The 21717-nt window shown below is 35.6% G+C and overlaps 1 protein-coding gene across 26 annotated transcripts in view; it reads right to left on the bottom strand.

The window, feature by feature from the left end:
- Positions 1-2746: 2746 nt before the first annotated feature.
- The window catches only part of KIF21A (kinesin family member 21A), a 153342-nt gene continuing 134371 nt past the window's right edge, over positions 2747-21717 (bottom strand). For all 26 annotated transcript variants that reach the window (XM_078338926.1, XM_078338927.1, XM_035255832.3 and 23 more), the window contains 6 exons: positions 20085-20265; positions 18121-18285; positions 12900-13017; positions 11068-11238; positions 9584-9783; positions 2747-4026 (listed from right to left, as the gene is read on the bottom strand). In XM_078338926.1, coding sequence (XP_078195052.1) covers positions 3933-4026; positions 9584-9783; positions 11068-11238; positions 12900-13017; positions 18121-18285; positions 20085-20265 — 929 coding nt within the window. In that variant the 3' untranslated portion in view covers positions 2747-3932. The remainder of the gene's footprint in view (positions 4027-9583; positions 9784-11067; positions 11239-12899; positions 13018-18120; positions 18286-20084; positions 20266-21717) is intronic.

Raw genomic sequence — 21717 nt, 5'->3', positions numbered from 1 at the left:
TTCGCTCTACCTCTTGCCTGGATTTATGTTTGGTGGAAGGCAAGTAAGTGTGGGACACAGTTGGAAGTAAGTCTGGGAAATGTGGTCTTTGCTTTTCCTAAATCTAACATACACTAAAGCATATTAGAAGTGTGTTGGAATCATACTATCTACCATATATCATATAGGAGACATTATATTTGTTTTCTGTTTTGTTTGTTTGTTTGAGACAGAGTCTTGCTTCGTTGCCAGGCGCCAGGCTGGAGTGCAGTGGCGTGATCTTGGCTCACTGCAACCTACGCCTCCCGGGTTCAATCAATTCTCCTGCCTCAGCCTCCGGAGTAGCTGGGACTACAGGCACACGCCACCATGCCGAGCTAATTTTTGTATTTCTAGTAGAAACAGGGTTTCACCATGTTGGCCAGAATGGTCTCAATCTCTTGACCTCGTGATCCGCCTGCCTCGGCCTCCCAAAGTGCTGGGATTACAGGCGTGAGCCACCGCGCCCGGCCTAAAAGACATTTATCACTATTTTTATCTGTTTGTCAGAAACCCAACAATATGTTGTACTAAATTTCATCAATTCTAGGCTGCATACTATTTATTCAAAATTAAACATCTCCAAACTTGGGAGATGGCATTTTAGTTTCTCCTACTTTATGGTGTGTCCAGTCGAACAAAAGGGGAAAATAAATGTTCAATAAATGTTGGCTATTACAATTATTAATCTCATAAAAATATTAAAAAATTAAAGGAGAAATTAATGGCAGCATATTTTAATTTTTAAAGTTATTAAGCATCTTGCTATGGTCAAAAACTGAAAGGATAGACAACTCAATTTTTGTATACTGATGCTCACACACAGCAATCTGTACATTTTATATTTATAGTTTATAAATACAAAATCTCAGTCATTAGCAAATAAAATCCCCAATAACAAAGGAGAAAAATAACCTATTATAGGGTAAAACCAGAATTTGAAAGCACTTTGAGTTAAGGTATGGGAAACACTTGGAAAAGTAGCAAATAGTAGCATGAAACAAGTTGTTGTTGATGATTTTAATTTAAATTTGTATGAAAGACTCCACATCACATGAGAGTTAAATAATTAATGTGAACGTGTAAGGTATAGCTAAATTAATATGCAAAATCTTGTAATTATTTCTTAGCTAAATTTTAGAGATTTGGATTTAAAACCAGAAACATATCTTCTTCTTTTTTTTTCCCCCCCTGGAGACGGAGTTTCGCTCTTGCTACCCAGGCTGGAGTGCAATGGCGCAATCTCGGCTCACCGCAACCTCCGCCTCCTGGGTTCAGGCAATTCTCCTGCCTCAGCCTCCTGAGTAGCTGGGATTACAGGCACGCGCCACCATGCCCAGCTAATTTTTTGTATCTTTAGTAGAGACGGGGTTTCACCATGTTGACCAGGATGGTCTCGATCTCTTGACCTCGTGATCCCCCCGCCTTGGCCTCCCAAAGTGCTGGGATTACAGGCTTGAGCCACTGTGCCCAGCCCAGAAACATATCTTCTAAAAAATGTAAAGAAGAGGCTATTCTGTGTGTATGGGGAATCAAAACAGGTATCTAATACATAGTGTAATCCATTTTAATTTTTACAGGCACTATTTTAACAGCTTTAAGAGTTATTTCAACCTTTCTGAATAGGATCTTTGGGGGTTAACATGTTTTAAAATGTAAAATTTTTAAAGAAGGCTGCCTCTTTCACACATTCTTTTAAATTCTTATATCAGATTCACACTAGCTGAGCCTCCACCATTTTAAAAGGTAAAATTAGACACTGAACTTTGTATTTTGCACAAAGAAACATAGTGCTCAGGACCTCTCATTGGATTTGCAGTTAAGCTTGGTTACCTCTAACAGGTGCTAAGGCACCCTGGACTTTGAGCACTTACCAAGCTGTTATGTGAATGCTGGTTTTATTATCCCACTCTGCTCAGAGGGCAAGTGTCATCTCAGTGTTGTTATTTTTTCATCTCCAATAGTTGACAATGTGTATGCTCACTAAACATCTCTTGAATAAGTCAGTTAACAAATTCATGAGTTATTGAGCAATAGTCCTGCAAAAAAAGAAACACTGCAAGAGACTTGAAATTAAAATAGCCTTGAAGTCTCTTTCGGATCTTGGCATGGTACCTTCTTTCAGGGAAGGAAGCAAAATTACAAAAGAGCTGAGTTTTGTCCTTATAGGAAAATCTCTTCCTTAAAACTTTTTTCAAAAATTATTTTGCTATGAAACATAGAACACATACATAAAAGAGGATAGAGAATTACATGTACAGTTTAACATGTATGTAGAAAGTGAGTGCTTATGTTTAGGACCCAGGTCAAAAGTTACAGCACTGCAAGGACCCCAGAAGCATCCGCCCTACCCTCCCACCTCACCTGCTCTGACACCTGCAAGTGTCACCAGCCACCCTTTCTTTTCTTTAGAAACAAGGTCACCACTGTCTTAATGTTTACAGGAATTTTTTGTTTTGTTTTGTTTTATCATTCATGTTCAAATTCCTAAATTATATAGTTGAACTCAATTGCTTTAAATAGTAAGTTTCTATGGTTCATCAAGATAAGGTTACTATTTAAAATTCTCAAGAATATTTCACGTTAGTAAGCAAAGAAAGGAGTGTATATGGGATTGCCAGATAACCAAAAACATGCCTTTTCGTCTATCACACAAAGATAAAACAAAGTTTTACAAATACTAGCCATTCTCTTGCAATTTGGAAAAAGAGCCATAAACTAAAAATAATTTCATAGCAACATGTTTATTTAGGCCCTAGCTAAGTTTTCATTTACAAGCAAATATTTTCACGGGGAAAAATCACATAAGACAGTATTTTCAAATGTTATACCATCTACATAAAAATTAAACTTAATTTACAAATTAATATTCTGAGCTGACAGAAATATTATACATCCTTTTGCAAAATCCAATAACAGCTTTTAAAAATTCATACAGGCACAACACAAGATAGTCTCTCTATACAATCTACCTATTTACATAGCTTTTCCCACCACAGATGGTAATAGTTCTCATCATAGCTACCAAAGTTTGCAAACATAGTGTATTTAAAATATATTTAGCAGCATATAAAAAATTAGATAAAAGGGAAGGAAATACTACCATTAAATAAAAACAAAATTAAATGGTGATAATAGAAACAACTCCATAGGAAAATAGATCAAAATATATTTCTGTTAGGACATCAACAATTCCCATCACAGAATATATGCACAGCACTAAAAAAACAAAACCAACAATTTAACAGCATTTTAGTCCTGAGCACAGAATATAGTAGAACTGCAAAACTTTGGTCAATACGAGTAAGTGCCAACATTTAACACAAACTGTTTACCCTTCTCTGTTAGTAGATTAAGGTCAATTCCACCTTATGAAAATTCATCAATAATATTCTTACGTCTTATTTTTTCCATTACATTAAAAGAGCTTTGAAATTTGGGAACCCTCTATAGGCTGATATAAATATCTGACAAGCAAACCACAATTTGACTAACATTTTCAATATGTTTAAATACATAAATCACTTGAATAGATTATATGAATGAGTTAACGGTGGGTTGCATTGTATTCCAGGTGTGTTTTCTGACTGTCACAAAAGCAGACATCTTACAATTCAAATAATTTGGAGGTGTGTTCTATAGATAGGCACAAAAATTCAGCCACAATAAAAGTGCGAATAAAGCAATATATCAATTGTAGGATATATATCTATTGGTTGATCTTAAAACTAAGCACACAGAATAGTACACAATTTTATGGGAATATCATTTATAGTCAGCAGTTGAATTCAAATGTATTTTCCAGTTAATCCCATTCATAAGTTTTTGCCTAATAAGTGCGGGACAACATTTTCCATAAAGAACACACAGTGTATTATCACAGCATTCAGTTTACAACTTATTTTCATTCATGTTTAACTACTGGCAATATCTTCCCCCAGATCTCCTGTGTCAGAGATCTGACCATCTTGCAAATTGCGAGCCTTCCAAATTCTCACAGTTCGATCACTGCAAAAATAAAATAAAATAAAATAAAACATGAATATATGAATAAGGGCAGAAAGATAAAGGAATAGCTCTTATAATTACTTTTCATGGAAATATTTCCTACATAGATCTTCAAGAAATGCAAGTACAAATATGCATTGTCTTTTATGTACAGCAAATGTATACCTTAATAATGGTAACAGCTCATATTATCAAAGGCTAACTATGAGTTAGGCATTGTTAGCATGTGCCCTCTACATATGTTAACACATTTAATTCACTTTAACTCCCATTAGTAATAGTTACTGCTATGACCCCCTTTTGCCTTTGTAGATTATATATTCTAGCAAAAAGAGCTAACTGAGGCCCAGATCATAAAGTAAGTAACACAGCTGAGATGTGAATCCAGGCAGTCTTGTTCCAGAGCCCTATCTCTTTAACACTGGATCTGCACTCATTATTTAAAAAAACAGTATGTGATTTGAAATAGTGTCAGAAGTCTTCTGGCAAAACAGCCTGAAGGTCACAGTGAGACTTCTAGAAAAGGAGGAGGCTGGGGCTGGGTTTCTAGGGAGTTAGTAAATCTGGCGAAGTCATGAAGAATTATATTTGGTTAAATTCAGCAAATAAGCCTACAGAAAAAGCAAGAGGATATTGATAAATACACTAATACTCCACCTAGCACAGAGTGTAGAAGATTAAAAGTGATTCTGATGCACCATAAATATACAGCTACTGTTAACCGAAATTGAAATTTTTTTTAAAAAGGGAAAAAAAGTATTTCTGAGAAAACATGTTTCTGTTGCCCTAGCAGGTAAATACTGGGAACTAGTCATTAGACAATCACATTTCTTAACGCATCTCTCAGGGCTTAAAGGAGTGTTTCTTTTTCCAATTTCTTGATTAACCCAAAGTCAAAATAAGGAGTTTCCATAGAATTTAATAGTTAAAATGCACTTCAGAGATTATGTATTCCTTTCCAAGGGAAGAAAGGTTTAGTGGAGTGCCAATGCAAAAGAGCAAAGGAGAGAGCTTTACTAGAACCCAGGTTTTCTAGATTTTAATCAGTTATCTTCTCACCATCCCACATAACTCACATACATGGATAACAGCAATGGAATATTTTCATTTATCCACCCATTCCAGCATTCCATTTATTCATTCAAACATTTACTCAACAAATGTTTACTAAGAACATGTTACATGCCAAGCATGCTTGGGATACGCTTTTTTTAAAAAAAAAATAAAATTTAAAAGCTCAAACCTTTTGCCTTTGTAAATTACATATTCTAGCAAAAGGAGATAGACAATAAACCATAATAAATAATTAAACTATTTCGTATATTAGAAGGTGATTAGTGCCACAGGGGAAAAAAGCGGGGGAAGAGCACAGCAAAGGGGCCCAGAAGTGCTAGGTGATAGAAGATATTACAATTTTAAATACAATGGCCAGGATACTCTTACTGAGGAAGAAAGACTTGGAGGGTCAGAATCTTTGAGAGAAAAGCATTTCAGGCCAAGAGAGCAGCCAGGGCAAATGCCCTCAGGCAGGAGTGACTTTGGATGTGAAGGACCAGCAAAGAGGTTATTGCGGTTGCAAGAAAAGTAACAAGCCAGAGGGTACCAGATGATAAGGAAGGGAGATAACAGATGTGCAGAGGGCAAGATCAAGTATAGACTCAACTCTAAGTGAAATGGAGGACCACTGTAGGTTTTGAATAGAGAAGGAATATGATCTAACTTAGGCTTTTAAAGGGTTATTCTAGATTTTGTGTTGCATGTAGAATACATATGAGCAAAGGACTTTGTTTAGAAGGCTATATAGAGTAATCCAAGAGATGATGATCATTAAATCTGGTGAAGTAGTAAAAGATGTGGTAAGAAGTGGTTAGATTCTAAATATAAGTTAAAGGTAGGACTAACAGGACTTGATGGATTAGATACGGAGTACAAAAGAAGCGGAGGAATGGTAGGTTCTGGCCCGAGCACAGAAAATGATGGAGAAGTCATCAACTGTGATGGAGAAGACTGCAGAATAAGCAGGTTTCTTGAAAAGATCAGAGCTCCATTTTGGATAAGTTTGACATGATTAAACCTCTGCTCCTATCCATGACAGAGTAACTCACACCAGGTTAACCCTCCTATTGTAAACAAAGAGAAAACTTGACAATATTTATGGAGCAGCTGTTTTCAGACACCGGGCAACAGGCAGTGCGAGGCTGTGATCCTGGAGAAAAGGGAAACAAAGATTAACTGTGTGATAGCCCCAGCTATCTGCCTGGAAGCATCTTCCACGCCACAGCACAGGAAGAGGAAATCCAAACAGAGAACCACAGAAGCACTTAGTTGAAGAGACAGAAAACGAAATCCAGAAAGACCAAGTAGAGAAGAGGAGAGTTCTATGCAGAGAAAGAACTCTACAAATCTACATGGGGTCCCCTAAGTCTTTGAATCCTAAGTTGTACATGAGTACAGTACAACTATAAGGTCAGACAACAAACAGCTACCAGGGTGCTATATATTGAAAAGTTCCCATAGTTCATAGAGGGCTATGAGATATTCAAGTTCTGACCAGGTATAATCAAGAGATATTACTGAACACCTTGGACATTCAGAAGTACTGCAGGAAGAGTTAAATTTTCATAACAGAGCCAACTAAACTTAAGTAATGGCCACTCTAGAACTACCTAACAAAGGTTAAAAACAAGCGTTAAAAACATAAAACTGAACCACAAGTAATTTAACTGCCTGATAAACAAAGCCTGTTGTTCTTTAAAGGAATACAAGGAACAATAAAATTGAGACACTCAAAATATTACAATGTCTAGCATTTAATAAAATACTTGACATGAAAAGAAGAAAATGAGACCAGTAATTATGAGAAAAATCAATGATATCAGATCCAGAAATGACAGGTATGATGAAATTACCTATATAAATTATAAAGGGCCTCAGTTTTCCTACTTGTAAAATAGAGATTATAATAATACTTAACTTCTAGAGTTATTTTAAGCACTAAATGAGTTAATGACTACAAAGCACTTAGAACAATGCCTCTCACATAGCAAGCACTAAATATTTATTAAACAATAAATAAATAGAACTAATTTTTTAATAGTCCTTCTGATTTTCTTGGCAAATATCCTGTGATTTTGAAAATATGTAGTAGATAGATTTGCATGTGATATACCCTGAGTAAGCTGAGAAAAAGTTTAGCTCTTCATCTGCACAGTAAAATAAAATATCAACAGAGTAAACAGACAACCTACAGAAGGGGAGAAAATATTTGCAAACTTTGACTCTGACAAAGATCTAATATCCAGCATCTTAGGAACTTAAACAAATTTACAAGGAAAAAAACAAACGACCCCATTACAAAGTGGGCAAAGGACATGAACAGACTCTTCTAAAGAAGATATACATGTGGCTAAATAACATAATGAAAAAAGCTCAATATTATTAGAGAAATGCAAATCAAAACTACAATAAGGTACCATCTCACACCAGTCAAAATGGCTATTAAAAAGTCAAAACATGACAGACGTCAACAAGATTGTGGAAAAAAGGGAATATTTATATACCATTGGTGGGAGTGTAAAGCAGTTCAACTAGTGTGGAAAGCAGTGTGGCAATTTCTCAAAGAGCTAAAAACAGAACTACCATTTTACTCAGCAATCTCCTTACTGGATGTATACCACAGGAATATAAATTCTTCTACCATAAAGTCACATGCACACAAATGTTTATCACAGCACTATACATAATAGCAAAGACATGGAATCAACCTAAATGCCCATCAATGACAGACTGGATAAAGAAAATGTGGTACATATACACCATGGAATACTATGCAACCATAAAAATAAATGAGATCATGTATTTTGTGGGAACATGGATGGAGCTGGTGGCCATTATTCTTAGAAACTAATATAGGAAGAGAGAACCAAATATCACATGTTCTCACTTATAAATGGGAGCTAAATGATGAGAACTCATAGATACAAAAAAGGGAACAACAGACACTGGGGCCTACTTGAGGGTGGAGTTGGGAGGAGAAAGAGGAACAGAAGAAAATAACTATTGGGTACTGGTCTTAGTACCTGGATAACGAAATAATCTGAATGACAAACACCGGTGACACAAGTTTACCCATATAAAAAACTGCACATGTGCCCCTGAACCTAAAATAAAAGTTAATAAAAAATGTTTAGCTCTTCAAAACTGAGACCATGTTATGAAAGATAAGTAAGTACAATTGCATTACATATCAATCCCCAGGCCCCACTGATACACAATACTAAGTCTTGTACTGGGTGTCCCACAGCTTTGAGTAGTATTGTTATGTCTAGTAAATTTTCAAGGACACAAGTTTTCAAGGAAATAAGCAAAAGTGGTGACTTTTCAGAAAGTAATGCATCTTAGAAACTGCATCAATGAAGCATCAAACAAAAGCACCTTAGAAAAACAAAATAAATTGGCTCTGATGCACCTTAAAGACAAAAGTAAATCTAAATGAAAAGAGAGATTTAATAGAAACAGCACAAATAAAAAGAAATGACACAGAAATAAAGTAGAAGCTTCAAAATAAAATCAGGTTGTTCATGCATAGGCAGTGCTCAAATCAAATAGATAAAAACAGTACACAACAAAATTGGGAGGTGTTTTCAATAGATACTCATAAGAAATTATGTTTTATTTGAATGAGGCCTACACCTAACATTATAATATATAGGCTTTCCTTTTCAAAGTACATATATTCACATATATATGTGTGTACTATATATAATGTCATTTATATATAATGACATTTTACAGTTACAACATCTTTCTACCTCCTTCAAGTATCTTAAATGTCACTTTCTCCATGAGGCCATCACTGACCACCCTATTCTGTAAGCGCTGCCCTAAAAAAATCCCATCTCCTTTCTCTCTTTTATTTTCACCACTGCACTTGTCACCATCTAACACATTCTACTTAATGTATTTTTCATTTCTTCTCATAAGAATATAAACTGGGGCTGGAATCTGTTTTGTTCATTGCTCTATTCCCAGGAGTCTGGAACAATGCACAACACTTAGGAGATTCATAGTGAATGAACAAATGAGTTAATCAATTCAGCCATCCATAAGCGGGAGGAAGCATATGTTATTACTATGTACTTATACTTTAAAGGGAGGAGGAAGCACACAGAGTTTTTAAATAATTTGTTCTAAATATGAAGAATGGCAATTTTACTGTCTTTCTGAAAATAAAACCCTTTAAAAGTTAGTCATTATTTTCTAAAAGTCAAAATCATCAAAGAACCATGTGACAGCACACTTCCTGAGTAGTGCAGCATACTTCCTGAGTACACAGCAGAGTACTAATACCGGAGTAACAGTATTGTCATGTAACCTGGGGTGCCTAAATTCAGTGCCCACAGTGTACATCAGAAAATGTAAATAAGACATCTTAAAACAGACATTAGAATGATTGAAAGGATTTTGTTCAATTCAATATTTCTAGATATTTACAACATATTTTTTAAATCTAAACACAAACAACCAATATAGAGAAAAATCATATAAGAAAACTTACTCAGCTGCAGTAAAAATGTGGGTGGAATTAACACATATGGCATTGATAGGACTATCATGACCCTTCATCTCTCCAACTGGCATAAAAGTGTCCATGTTCCAGACTTTCAAAATGCCCCCTCTGCAGCCACTGAGCAAAACTGGGTGATCTGGCACCACTCCCAGGGCACAGACCCAATCCTTATGTGCATTTGGAACTTGCTAAAAAAGAAAGTGAAATTGGCAGCTTAAGGGGAGCTTCCAAACTGACATTTTCACATGAAAATAAACTGAAAAACATTTTATTGCCATAACATAATATTTGGAATTGCCTGGAGAAAGTTTATTTTCTTTGTAATCACTCTTAGTGATTTAAAGAAATAAATGTGTAATTTGCTTCCCAACTTGCCTCACTAATTTTCATCATTATTAACAGTATTTAAGGGCTATTATGTTAATAACCTACAAAATGTAAAAGACCCTGAAAGTTTATAGAATTTTCCAGAATGGACAGTAAATATCTTACCTTTCTCCAAAATGTATTAAATAAAGCAAGTTTGAAAACTGCAACCTGATATGTGGACTATAAGGACTGGCCCATAATATCACTAGTTTCAACTTTCAATAGAGAATATAGAGACCCGAAGATTTCTGCAGAAGACCAGAGATAATCTATATATTTCATGATGAGTAAACAGTAATTACAAGATCAGACTATATGACTATACTTCATGCATAAATGTATTTATATGTGCAACATAAAATTATAATCATGAATGTATGTTTATAAAAAGGCCTTTGAATGCAACATTGTATATGCATCTATTGTCAATTTTTTTCTTTTAATACTTACATTACTTGTATGTTTGCTTTTTAACTGATTACAAGCAGGAAAGTGGTAGCAACTACAACATATACATACCCATACATATATAAGGAAAAACTTGAAATTGAAAATAATTTCATCTGTTAACTAATTTCTTTTCCAGGGAATTAAGAAAAGACACTGATATTTGAATTTACTGACACATCACTTCAACCCAACTTTCATTCTATAAGAGCATTTGCATGCATCTCTTGGATCTGTTGGATGCATGCAAATGCTCTTATAGATAAGGAATTATTTATATTACTCTTGACTTTAGCTAAACTTGGAACTCTTTGGAATATATGTACATAAAACAAAAGCAAAACAAAATGAGAAACTACAATTGCACTACTCCCAGGCTGACTTTATTTAATAAACCCATGCATGGAGCAACCCTAGATCTTTCAACTCTTATAACCGTCTCTTCTTCTCTTATCTAGCAGGTATTACTCAATGTTAAATGTTTCCTTCCTCCCAGTGAAGAACTCTGGGGAGGATGAAACATACTTTAAGAGGAAAGGCTGATTAATATTATCCCTAAACAATAAAAATCTACATGGATGCTTTTCAAGTTCTTCTACAGGCTACAGAATTGTGTTGAAATGCCCACTCTATAACATGAAAAGGTTCTGCATTACCTGAAGAAGGTCTTTTTGAGTTAAGTCCCATTTCTTGATTCCATTATCTCTAGACCCACTAAATAGGTTATCCCCCTGAATGGTTAGTGCTTCTATGCCATCATAATGAGGGGGTTCAAAATTGTGGGTGGGACTCACAGTCCCAAGAGCTCCTTCAGTAACATCAAACATCTAAAAAAGTAGAAACAAAGCAGTTATCCTATTTAAATTGCAAAGAAACACCAATATTTGTACAATCCTAGAAACACACACATATGTTCATCAGACATGATCTGTTTTGTTACCTATTGTTTCTGGTTTGTTACATTTTTTCTCTTTATTTATTTTATTTATCTACTGATTTTGAGATGAGGCCTCACTATGTTTCCCAGGCTGGAGTGCAGTTCTTATTCACAGGTGCAATCATACTGCACTGCAGCTTTAACTTCAGGCTCAAGAGATTCTCTTACCTCAACCTCCCGAGCAGCTGCATGCATCATGGCACCAGCCCTTAACTACTGTTTTGTTATTTGTTGTTATGTATGTTTTATTAAGTTAATTAAATTAATCTGGCATGAATGACATCTGAGGATAAACCTGTGCCCTTTCTTTCATACTACTTTTGCTTGCATGTTACATGCTTTGTGTCCATAGGCTTTTAAAAGAGGAAACCAGAATTTTCATGTACAAGTGCACAAATGATATGTTCAATAATAAAAATATTACATATCAATCCAGTTGAAATTCAAATAAACAATATGGTTATTATTTAATGACTATTCGGTAACTCTACAGTCCTGGAGGTCATCTCCAATTCCCCAAAGCTGCTGTTCAAAACCTTTTCACTTTCCTCAGTTTCCCTCATGTCTCTTAGCCCATAACCTTGTACTTTCCTGAAAAAGCTAGTGTAATCAAACATAAACTTTTTAGACACTCTCCTCCATTCTAAAGGTTTCTTTCTATCTTCAAATTTCTTCTTATCCTTCCCTTCTTAATCAGAGGCTAAAGTATATTTACTTCTTTCCAATGTCCACATCTATGATCTAACTCCTCCTTCCAACTTCATCAATAACCACCACTTCAGTATTCTCTTCACCCATTCCCTCTCCACTAAGCCCGTTTCCTAAGTACATAAATATGTTCAAGTCTCTAGAGTAAAAAATCCCCTTTTCTTAACTATTCTAATTTCAAGTCATTAACTCATCTCTCATTTCTTAATCAAAGTTTCTAGAATGAGTCCTTTTAGTCTTCCTACCTCTCTTTGTTACTTTCTTCATGTTGGTTTTTAGAGGTTTTCCCCAAGAAGTTCTCAGTCAACTTCTCTCCACCTTGGCCACATCATCAATTCTTAACTTCTTGAACATCTGCTTCACTTTGCATGGCTCCCAAACCTATATCTCTAGTCACAACTTATCTTAAACTCTAGACTTCAGTTTCTAATAGCCTTCTGGCCATGTAAATGTCCTCTATTAGTATTTCATTTAACATTTCAATTTAACATTTTTAGAATCAAACTATGCATCTTTCCTTACCTTACCTGCTAATTTCATAAAATTCTGAAGATCATAATATTTTCAGGATAAAAGATCATGACAATGAGACTCATATATGAGTTGGAAGACTGAGCTAAAAGAGCTTTAAAAATTGTTTCCCATCTTTCTTTATGAAAAATGAGAATACATGACTAATAAGACAATAAAATCCCTAACTATGAATGAAGAAAAGATTAAAAAGAAAAAGCAAATACTAGAAAAGGAAAAATAAATTAAGAGAAAGAGGTCCTAGATGAATCTGAATACTTCAAAATTATCATTTAATAGATGAATATAATCTAGAAAGTCTCTTATACATACTTTGATGTAATGATCCTTGGAGCCAGTGATGATTAGATCTTGTCCATTGGAAATCTGATCCACAGTAAGGCACATAACAGGGCCTAGGTGTCCTGTTAACTTTCCTGTAGATTGAAACCTTTAAAAACAACAACAAAAAAGTTTTGTTTAAAAATACTTCTTAGTATGATGGGATTAAGTCTCAACATAAACAATCTACATTCTTTCATAAAATGTTTGACTTTTTTTCCATTTTATATGTTTAGAGATAGGGTCTTAGGCTGGGCACAGTGGCTCACGCCTATAATCCCAGCACTTTGGGAGCCAAGGCAGGCAGATCACTTGGTCAGGAGTTCAAGACCAGCCTGGCCAACATCATACACCCCATCTCTATGAAAAATACAAAAATTAGCCAGGTGTGGTGGCAGGTGCCTGTAATGTTAGCTACTTAGGAGGCTAAGGCAGAAGAATCAATTGAACCCGAGAGGCGGATATTGCAGTGAGCTGAGATCAAGCCACTGCACTCCAGCCTGGGCAACAGAGCAAGACCCCACCTCAAAAAAAAAAAAAAAGAAAGAAAGAAAGATGGAGTCTCATTATGTTGCCAGGCTAAAGTGCAGTGGCTATTCACAGGGACGATCACGGTGCATTGCAGTCTCAATCTCCTAGCCTCAAGAAATCCTCCCACCTTAGCTTCACCAGTAGCTGGCACTTACAGGTGTGCATCACCAGCATTTTTTATTTTAGCTCCACCTCTACGGAACTCTGTTCAAATTAGTCAAAACTAACAAAATCTACAATGCAAGCAGGGAGAGTCATAAATAAGTTATTCCAAAGCTGACTGACATTATTTAAGTAAGCAAAAAAGCAGCAGAAGTCTAAAAAATGATTAGTTTTTAACTCCAACCTAAATCCACCTAAACATTAATCTGCTAAATGTCTGAATATGTGTGAGGCATAAAACTGATTAGGTCCAATTTGAATTCAAATAAACTGACAATATTACTGATAAAATTAATAACAATACTGAGTAAGTAAAATTATTTTATTACACACACATTTTCGCAAATATACGTAAGTGCACATACATCCACATATGTAAGTGTGGATATATATATCAGAAAATAAGTAGTCCATTTCATCAATTATTATAAAGATATGAAAATGACCAGGACAGCTATGCAGCTGGTAAAAAACTGTATGCTGTCCGTTGTCAGAGGGTAACAATGAATAATTATTGCACAGTCCTACTTCAAATCAACCTGCTGGAATAAAGATGTGTTTACCTTCTAAAATATTACAGTTTCTTGAAAACTATTCTATTAGTTCCTTTGTTAAGATCTACATTTAATTATTAATATGTTGCTGAAAACAACCAGCTTTCCAAGAACCAAACTTTTCAGCAAATTAAAAAGTACAAAATATTTTCAAAAGCTGGTATCTTTTCTTGTCTTATGTCATGATTTTGACTATTTCTTCTAAGGTGCTCTTACCATGAGTCAAACTCAATATCTTCAAGAATAAACCAAGCCCTCACCTCTTTTCTCATTTTCTTAAAAAAGTATTGTTTTCAATTTTCTACATTTTATTGCTAATATAGTATTTAGGACCACGGTTTCTCTCTTAGCTAATCTATAAATTATGTTTATTATACTTTTTCATTCATGCTTAAACATATTTTAAATGTTACAAATTATGACACCAGTTTTTCTCAAAGTTTTTCAAAAAAATATCCATTTGATTTACCACTCGCAAATCCCTTCTGGATGAGAGGCACTTTTTATTACCTGAATTGGAAACCTTACTAAGAATCCTGTAATAGTCTGTTTAATGGCCTTTATCTTCCATTATAAGATGAGTTCTAAGAAGGTAAATCTAAGCTGGGCACGGTGGCTCCTGCCTGTAATTCCAGCACTTTGAGAGGCTTAGGTGGCAGGAGCTTTTGAGCCCAGGAGTTCAACACCAGCCACATTTGTTTTGCTCTGTCTTTATTCCCAGGACTCACCAGGCTGTTGGTGCAAAGCCTGACATCATTGGGTTGAATAAATATTTGTTAACTAATAAGTGAATGTTCCCTGCTGCCAAACTTTTAAGAACTAGAAAACAAGCTATCATAAACGCTCAACTAAAGGAAAAAAGCTCATACTTCACAGCAAATAAAAATCAAATAAAATATGTAATGCCTTAAATTTTAATTTATCATTTTTTTCTTTGCAACTATTTCATCTTAATACTTCATAGTTTACATATATTTTATTTTATATTCGCAAAATTTCTGTGAGGACTTTATGCCCAAAGTTGTTAAATTAATTTTATACATGAAAAAATTTAAGATATAAGATGTTTAATAATGTTGCAAAAAATAATTCTATCAAGAGTACTGGGATACTGATCCATGATGGCCAAATAGGAACAGCTCTGGAGTGCAGTTGCCAGCGAGAATGTGTATGATCACCGCATTTCCAAATGAGTTTTCACTGCCCACAGACCAGAAGATTCCCGGGCTGAAAAGCACCACGAGTTTCCAGCATAGCTGTTTCAGCTGGTGCTGAGGGTTGGTGCACAGAAACTCACATAAATCCAGGCAGCTGTTTCAACTGGCACGTGGAATGCCCAGGAGACAGAGCTGCTCATTTAACTGAAAGGGAGGGGGCTGAGGCAGGGAGCCAGGTGATCTGGCTCAACAGGTGCCACCCTCACAAAACAAGCAATCTGAAACACTCTGGATTGAGAGTTTCGCAGCAAGCACAGCTGGACCCGGGAAGGTCCAGCTCCATTGAGGGAAGGGTATCCACCATTACCGAGGCAGTCCACCAATACCGAGGCAGTTCCAACTGTACCTCTTTAAACAACACCTCAAGGAAGTTCACACAGCAGCTAGGCAGAGCCCACAGCAGCTCAGTAATGCCTATGCTGGCAGACTGTGACTAGACTATCTCCGTGCTGGGCAGTGCATTTATGAAAAAAGGCAGCAGCATGTCAGGAAATTATAAATAAAGCCTGACCTTCCTAGGACAGAGTACCTAGGAAAAGAGGTGGTTATGAGTTGCATTGCAGCAGACTTAAATGTATGTGCCCAGCAGCTCTGCATGCAATGAAACAATGGAGTTCCCAGCACAGCACTTGATCTCCTATAAAAGACAGACTGTCTCCTCAAGCAGCTCCCTGATCCCATACACCCAAAGAGACAGCTCATAAAGGAGGGTTCAGGCCAAAATATGGCGGATACCCTTCTGGGATGAAAATAAAAGAAGAAGAAACAAGCAGCAACCCTTATTTATAGATTCAATGCTATCCCCATGAAGCTACCTATGACCTTCTTCACAGATCTGGAAAAAACCACCTTAAACTTCATATAGAATCAAAAGAGAGCCTGCATAGCCAAGACAATCCTAAGCAAAAAGAACAAAGCTGGAGGCATCACACTACCTGTCTTCAAACTATATTACAAGGCTACAGTAATCAAAACAGCATGGTACTGGTACCAAAACAGACATACAGACCAATGGAACAGAACAGAGGTTTTGGAGGCAACGCCACACATCTACAACCATTTGATCTTTGACAAACCTGACAAAAACAAGCAATGGGGATAGGATTCCCTGTTTGATAAATGGTGCTTGTATAACTGGCTAGCAGGGTGCAGAAAACAGAAACTGGACCCCTTCCTGACACCTTACACTAAAATTAACTCCATATGGATTAAAGACTTAAATATGAGACCTAACACCATAAAAACCCTAGAAGAAAACTTGGGCAAAACCATTCAGGACATAGACATCGGCAAGGACTTCATGACTAAAACACCAAAAGCATTGGCAACAAAAGGCAAAATAGACAAATGGGATCTAATTAAACTCCAGCGCTTCTGTACAGCAAAAGTAACAATCATTAGAGTGAACTGGCAACCAACAGAATGGGAAAAAAATTTTTGCAATCTACCCATCTGACAAGGGCTAATATTCAGAATCTACAAAGAACTAAAACAGATTTAGAAGAACAAAACAAACAACCCCATTCAAAAGTGGGTGAAGGACATGAACAGACACTTTTCAAAAGAAGACATATATGAGGCCAACAAATAAATGAAAAAATGCTCATCATCACTGGTCATTAGATAAATGAAAATCAAAACCACATTGAGATACCATCTCACACCAGTTAGAATGGTGACCATTAAAAAATCTGGAGACAACAGATGATGGAGAGGATGTGGAGAAATAGGAACACTTTTACACTGTTGGTGGGAGCATAAATTAGTTCGACCATTGTGGAAGATAGTGTGGTGCTTCCTCAAGGAAGCACTATTTCTATTTCTAAATAGAAATTCCATTTGACCCAGCAATCCCATTACTGGGTATATATCCAAAGGATTATAAAGAGTTCTATTACAAAGACACATGCACACATATGTTCATTGTGGCACTGTTTACAATAGCAAAGACCTGCAACCAACCCAAATGCCCATCGATGATATACTGGACAAGAAAAATGTGGCACATACACACCATGGAATACTATGCAGCCATAAAAAATAATGAGTTCGTGTCCTTTGTAGGGACATGGATGAATCTAGAAACCATCATTCTCAGCAAACTGACACAAGAACAGAAAATCAAATACTACATGTTCTCAGTCATAGGCAGGTGTTGAACAGTGAGAATACATGGACACAGGGAGAGGAACATCACACACTGGGGTATGTTGGAGGGGGTGGGGAGGGACAGTGGGGGGATGGGGAGGTTGGGAAGGGATAACATGGGGAGAAATACCAGATATAGTTGATGGGGGGATGGATGCAACAAACTACATTGCCATGTATGCACCTATGCAACAATCCTGCATGATCTATACATATACACCAGAACCTAAAGTACAATTTAAAAAAAAGCGAATCAAAAAAGAAAACTAAAAAAGAGTACTGAAACTAGAATGAAAATGTTGGCCTCTTCCTAGTAAAAAACATGACTTGCAGGCAAATATTAAGAGATTGTAATGTTTCAATTTTATTTTTCCTCTATATACTTATTTTCCCCAGCAATGGAGATTTTAAAAAGAGAAAATTGTCAGTTTGCTAATAAAGACACAAGAGACATTTAGAAGTACCATGCTGAATAAAATAGCCTATGATTTTACATTAACTTCCTGGGTCATGAAAATTGGGTTTCACGTGCACTGATGTTATTAATGTCTGAAGTTGTATTTGCCATAGCAAAGGGTATGTTTTCTTAAAAATATCTACCTTTTAAGATCCCACATCCTGACAGCATTTCCAGAAGCAGCATAGAGGAAGGTGCCAGTTGGGTTTAGGGCAATCTGATTGATCTGGTTCTCTCCAGAAGGAATAGCTACTGTTCGACTGGTACTTGCAGAACAAGAGTCTCCAAGAGTAACTTGACCTGAAGACCTTAAGAAATACAAACAAAGCAAAAAAGTCACATTTCTGGACTTGAGTTTGGCTTAGAATTCCTTGGATTCCCAGGAACCTGGCTGCAGGCAACAAAAAGAACTGTATCTTTTTGTCACTATACATATAGTACCTAGCACAGCACATAACACAGAGTTACTGCATAGAAATAAATATTTGGTAAGTGAAGAAATGAATTAATAAAACGAGATTACATGGTTTAAAACTCTTAATTGGTATGTCTATTATAATACTAGTAATTCCAAGCCCTGAATTAGGAAGGACTAAAATATCTTTCAGAAAGATCATGTGTTTAACATTAAAAAAAAAAATCAACAAATTGCCAGGCATGGTGGCTCACACCTATAATCCCAGCACTTTGGGAGGCCGAGGCAGATGCATCACCTAAGGTCAGGAGTTCAAGACCAGCCTGGCCAAATGATGAAACTCCATCTCTACTAAAAACACAAAAATTAGTTGGGCATGGTGGTGCATGCCTGTAATCCCAGCTACTTAGGAGGCTGAGGCAGGAGAATCTCTTGAACCCAGGAGGTGAGGGTTGCAGTGAGCTAAAATCACATTACTGCATTCTAGCCTGGACGACAGAGGGAGACTCCGAAAAAAAAAAAAAAAATGAACAAACGATACATTACCACAAAAGCAATTCATTTTCCTGCAGCTTCCAGAAGCCCCTGGCCAGGCTTACCAATATTCCCTTTGTATATAAGGATTGCCTTTCTGGATTAAAGACAATGAAGACCTTTTAAATGATTTGCAGTTTTCACTTGCTTTAACATGATCATAGATGGAGTATCTATGATGTGCTAAGGCCTCAAACATAGCTTATGTCTGTTTCTTAAGATAAATTCTAGGTGAAGGTTTTTTTTTTTAATTTTGATACATTTTCTTAGCTAACTTCTAAAATATTAAGCCATAATCAATCTTTTCAAATTTAACTTTAGTGATTCAATTGAATTGGTAAATTTCTAGCTCAAGATATATCTTAACATACTACATAGTAGTATTCTTTTTCTACAAGATTTTCAAGACTTATATTCTGTGCAAAGAATAGCAAAGTTGTTCTCAAATTACAAAACAGCACTTAAAAGTTAATATTCTCTACTATCTCTACAAATTAGTAAAAATTAACCTATCTTATGTTCCAAGCTCTCATTTAAATGATTACAGAGTTTACATCAACTTCGATTATTAAAATAATTCATTAATATCACAGCAAAAAGAATCACTTGTTCTACACTTTTAAAGACAAATACAATAATGAGCACAGAAAACACAAATTCATCCTCCAATTATGCAACATAACCTGCAGTTATGAAATTTGCACTCACACCAAAGCAATCTCAGTCCTTAAAAAACACTCTCAGCTTTTCAATCGCTATTAATTAAAGGTTATAAGTTCTTCTTCACTGCCTACCACTTCCCAACAAATGGTAGTTATTTGAAGCAAGTAATATAAAACATTGAACTCTATCAAGTAAGAAATAGTATGAAAATGTAATACCTTATATTTTAGAGAGAGAAAACATTAAATGTATACTTAGTCATAGATCAAATATGGCTTATCCTTTTCTGTTTAATGCCAGGCTCTTATATTTCATTTGTCAAGTTTCTCCCCCTCTTGTTTTATCTGTGCTTTTCATTGTGAACACTTTAATATCCTCTGGGAAGTGGACAGGTATACAAAAATTAAAATGCATTTATAGTCATCTCTTTTCTTATATTTTGTAAAAAAAAAAAAGCTATTTATCCTTTATGCTATTTGTCTTCAGGTTACTTACGTAAGTGTTCGAATGCACTTTGCTGAATCTCTAATATCCCACACCTTAATATAAGATGTTGATACAGTGAAGACCAAACTGGTATAATTACAATATTTTATAGATACGACATTGTTGGGATGACCCCCCAGTGACATTATCTCCTGCCCAGTCACCAAATTCCATACTTTACAAGTACGATCTAAAACAAACATAAAAAGAGGAAACACTGTTAATATAAACTACTTTAGTTTCTCGTAACAACAAAACTTGTTTAAATAATTTTTCTTCTATGGAAAGGGAATGAAAATAGTAGTTAACATACAACAAGGATCCTAACTTCATCCTCCACCCTCTGCAGCAGGCTTAGGACAAGGTATGCGTAAAGGATCAGATAAAAGTCTGGGATGTCTGGTGTACGTATCATGTGGTATTGAAAAAATAACTATAAAAAATTTTGAAATGGTCATATCAAAAAGTCTTTCTTCAAATTGCCCCTGAATTTAGAATGGCAGTCTCAAAAAATCAGCCTCTTCAAAACATTCTTCTCCGATCATACTCCCACCTCCTCACAACATTCTCTACACTAGTAAATATACACACATTTTTCCTCCAAGGGTCAATGATTGATAAATTTTATTTCTATTTTTGACCTAAAAACATAATCACAGGGTCCAAAGTGGCTCCCGCCGGAGGTCATGGCGCTCGTGAAGGCGAGGTCATCAGTTCAAGGCTAACCTGAGCAACCTCATAAGCTCAAACTGATTGGCAAAAAAAAAAAAACATAATCACAAAATGATTTTTTTCTGATATGTTAAATATCTAGTTATACTGGAGAGATATATTTAATTTGAATCATTAAAAAACATGGTATTTTCAAAGAACATACATTTTTTTAAATTGGGGAATTGCTTTACTATTACTCTCAAGTAATAAGTTCTAGTTGGGTTCTTATACTTCCCTCATAGACAATGAGCAATAAATATTTGCTAATTAAAGTGAATCTTTGACTAAAAACCTTTTACTAGCTCCCTGAATTCCTGTACATGCTCGCTTTTCACCTCTCTAGCCTCAATGACCAGCACTCCTCTTACACATATTCTATTTTTCAACCCAACTAGAATTCATTTCTAAACATGCTCCACTTTTATGTTCATGTCTCTGCTTATGTTATTCTGTAATCTTGATTATTCATTCTTACCTGTCAATATCTGAACCATCCTACAGTTATATCCTAAACGACTCCTTGTCAAAGCTTTCCTTGTTTCTCACAGCTGGGCAGAATTTCTCTGTTTTCCAAAACTCTTCATCTATATCTCTTCAAAGTATTTATAGTTGGTTTTCCAATATTTATAGTTGGTTACTTGCAATTGTACCAAAGGGGTTAAGAGTGCAGGATTGGAGAAGGGTATACCTGGGTTTCTAATCCTGGTTCTTCCATTTACTAGTTAAATTTACCTAGAAAAAGTATTTATTCTCTTGAATCCTGAGTTTCTTTGTCTACAAAATGAGGATGAAGCACGTATCCCATTGGGATTGTTGTGAGAATTAAGTGAGATATATTATTATAGTGCCTAGTATAGCCCTGATATGTAGTAAGTGTTGCAGAAATGGTGGTTGCTATGTATCTTATTCCCATATTGTACATTTTATT

The sequence above is a fragment of the Callithrix jacchus genome, chromosome 9 (assembly GCF_049354715.1).
Source record: "Callithrix jacchus isolate 240 chromosome 9, calJac240_pri, whole genome shotgun sequence".
NCBI lineage: Eukaryota > Metazoa > Chordata > Mammalia > Primates > Cebidae > Callithrix > Callithrix jacchus.
The sequence above is the reverse complement of the archived record's forward strand: the minus strand, read 5'-3'. Positions and strand labels throughout refer to the sequence as shown.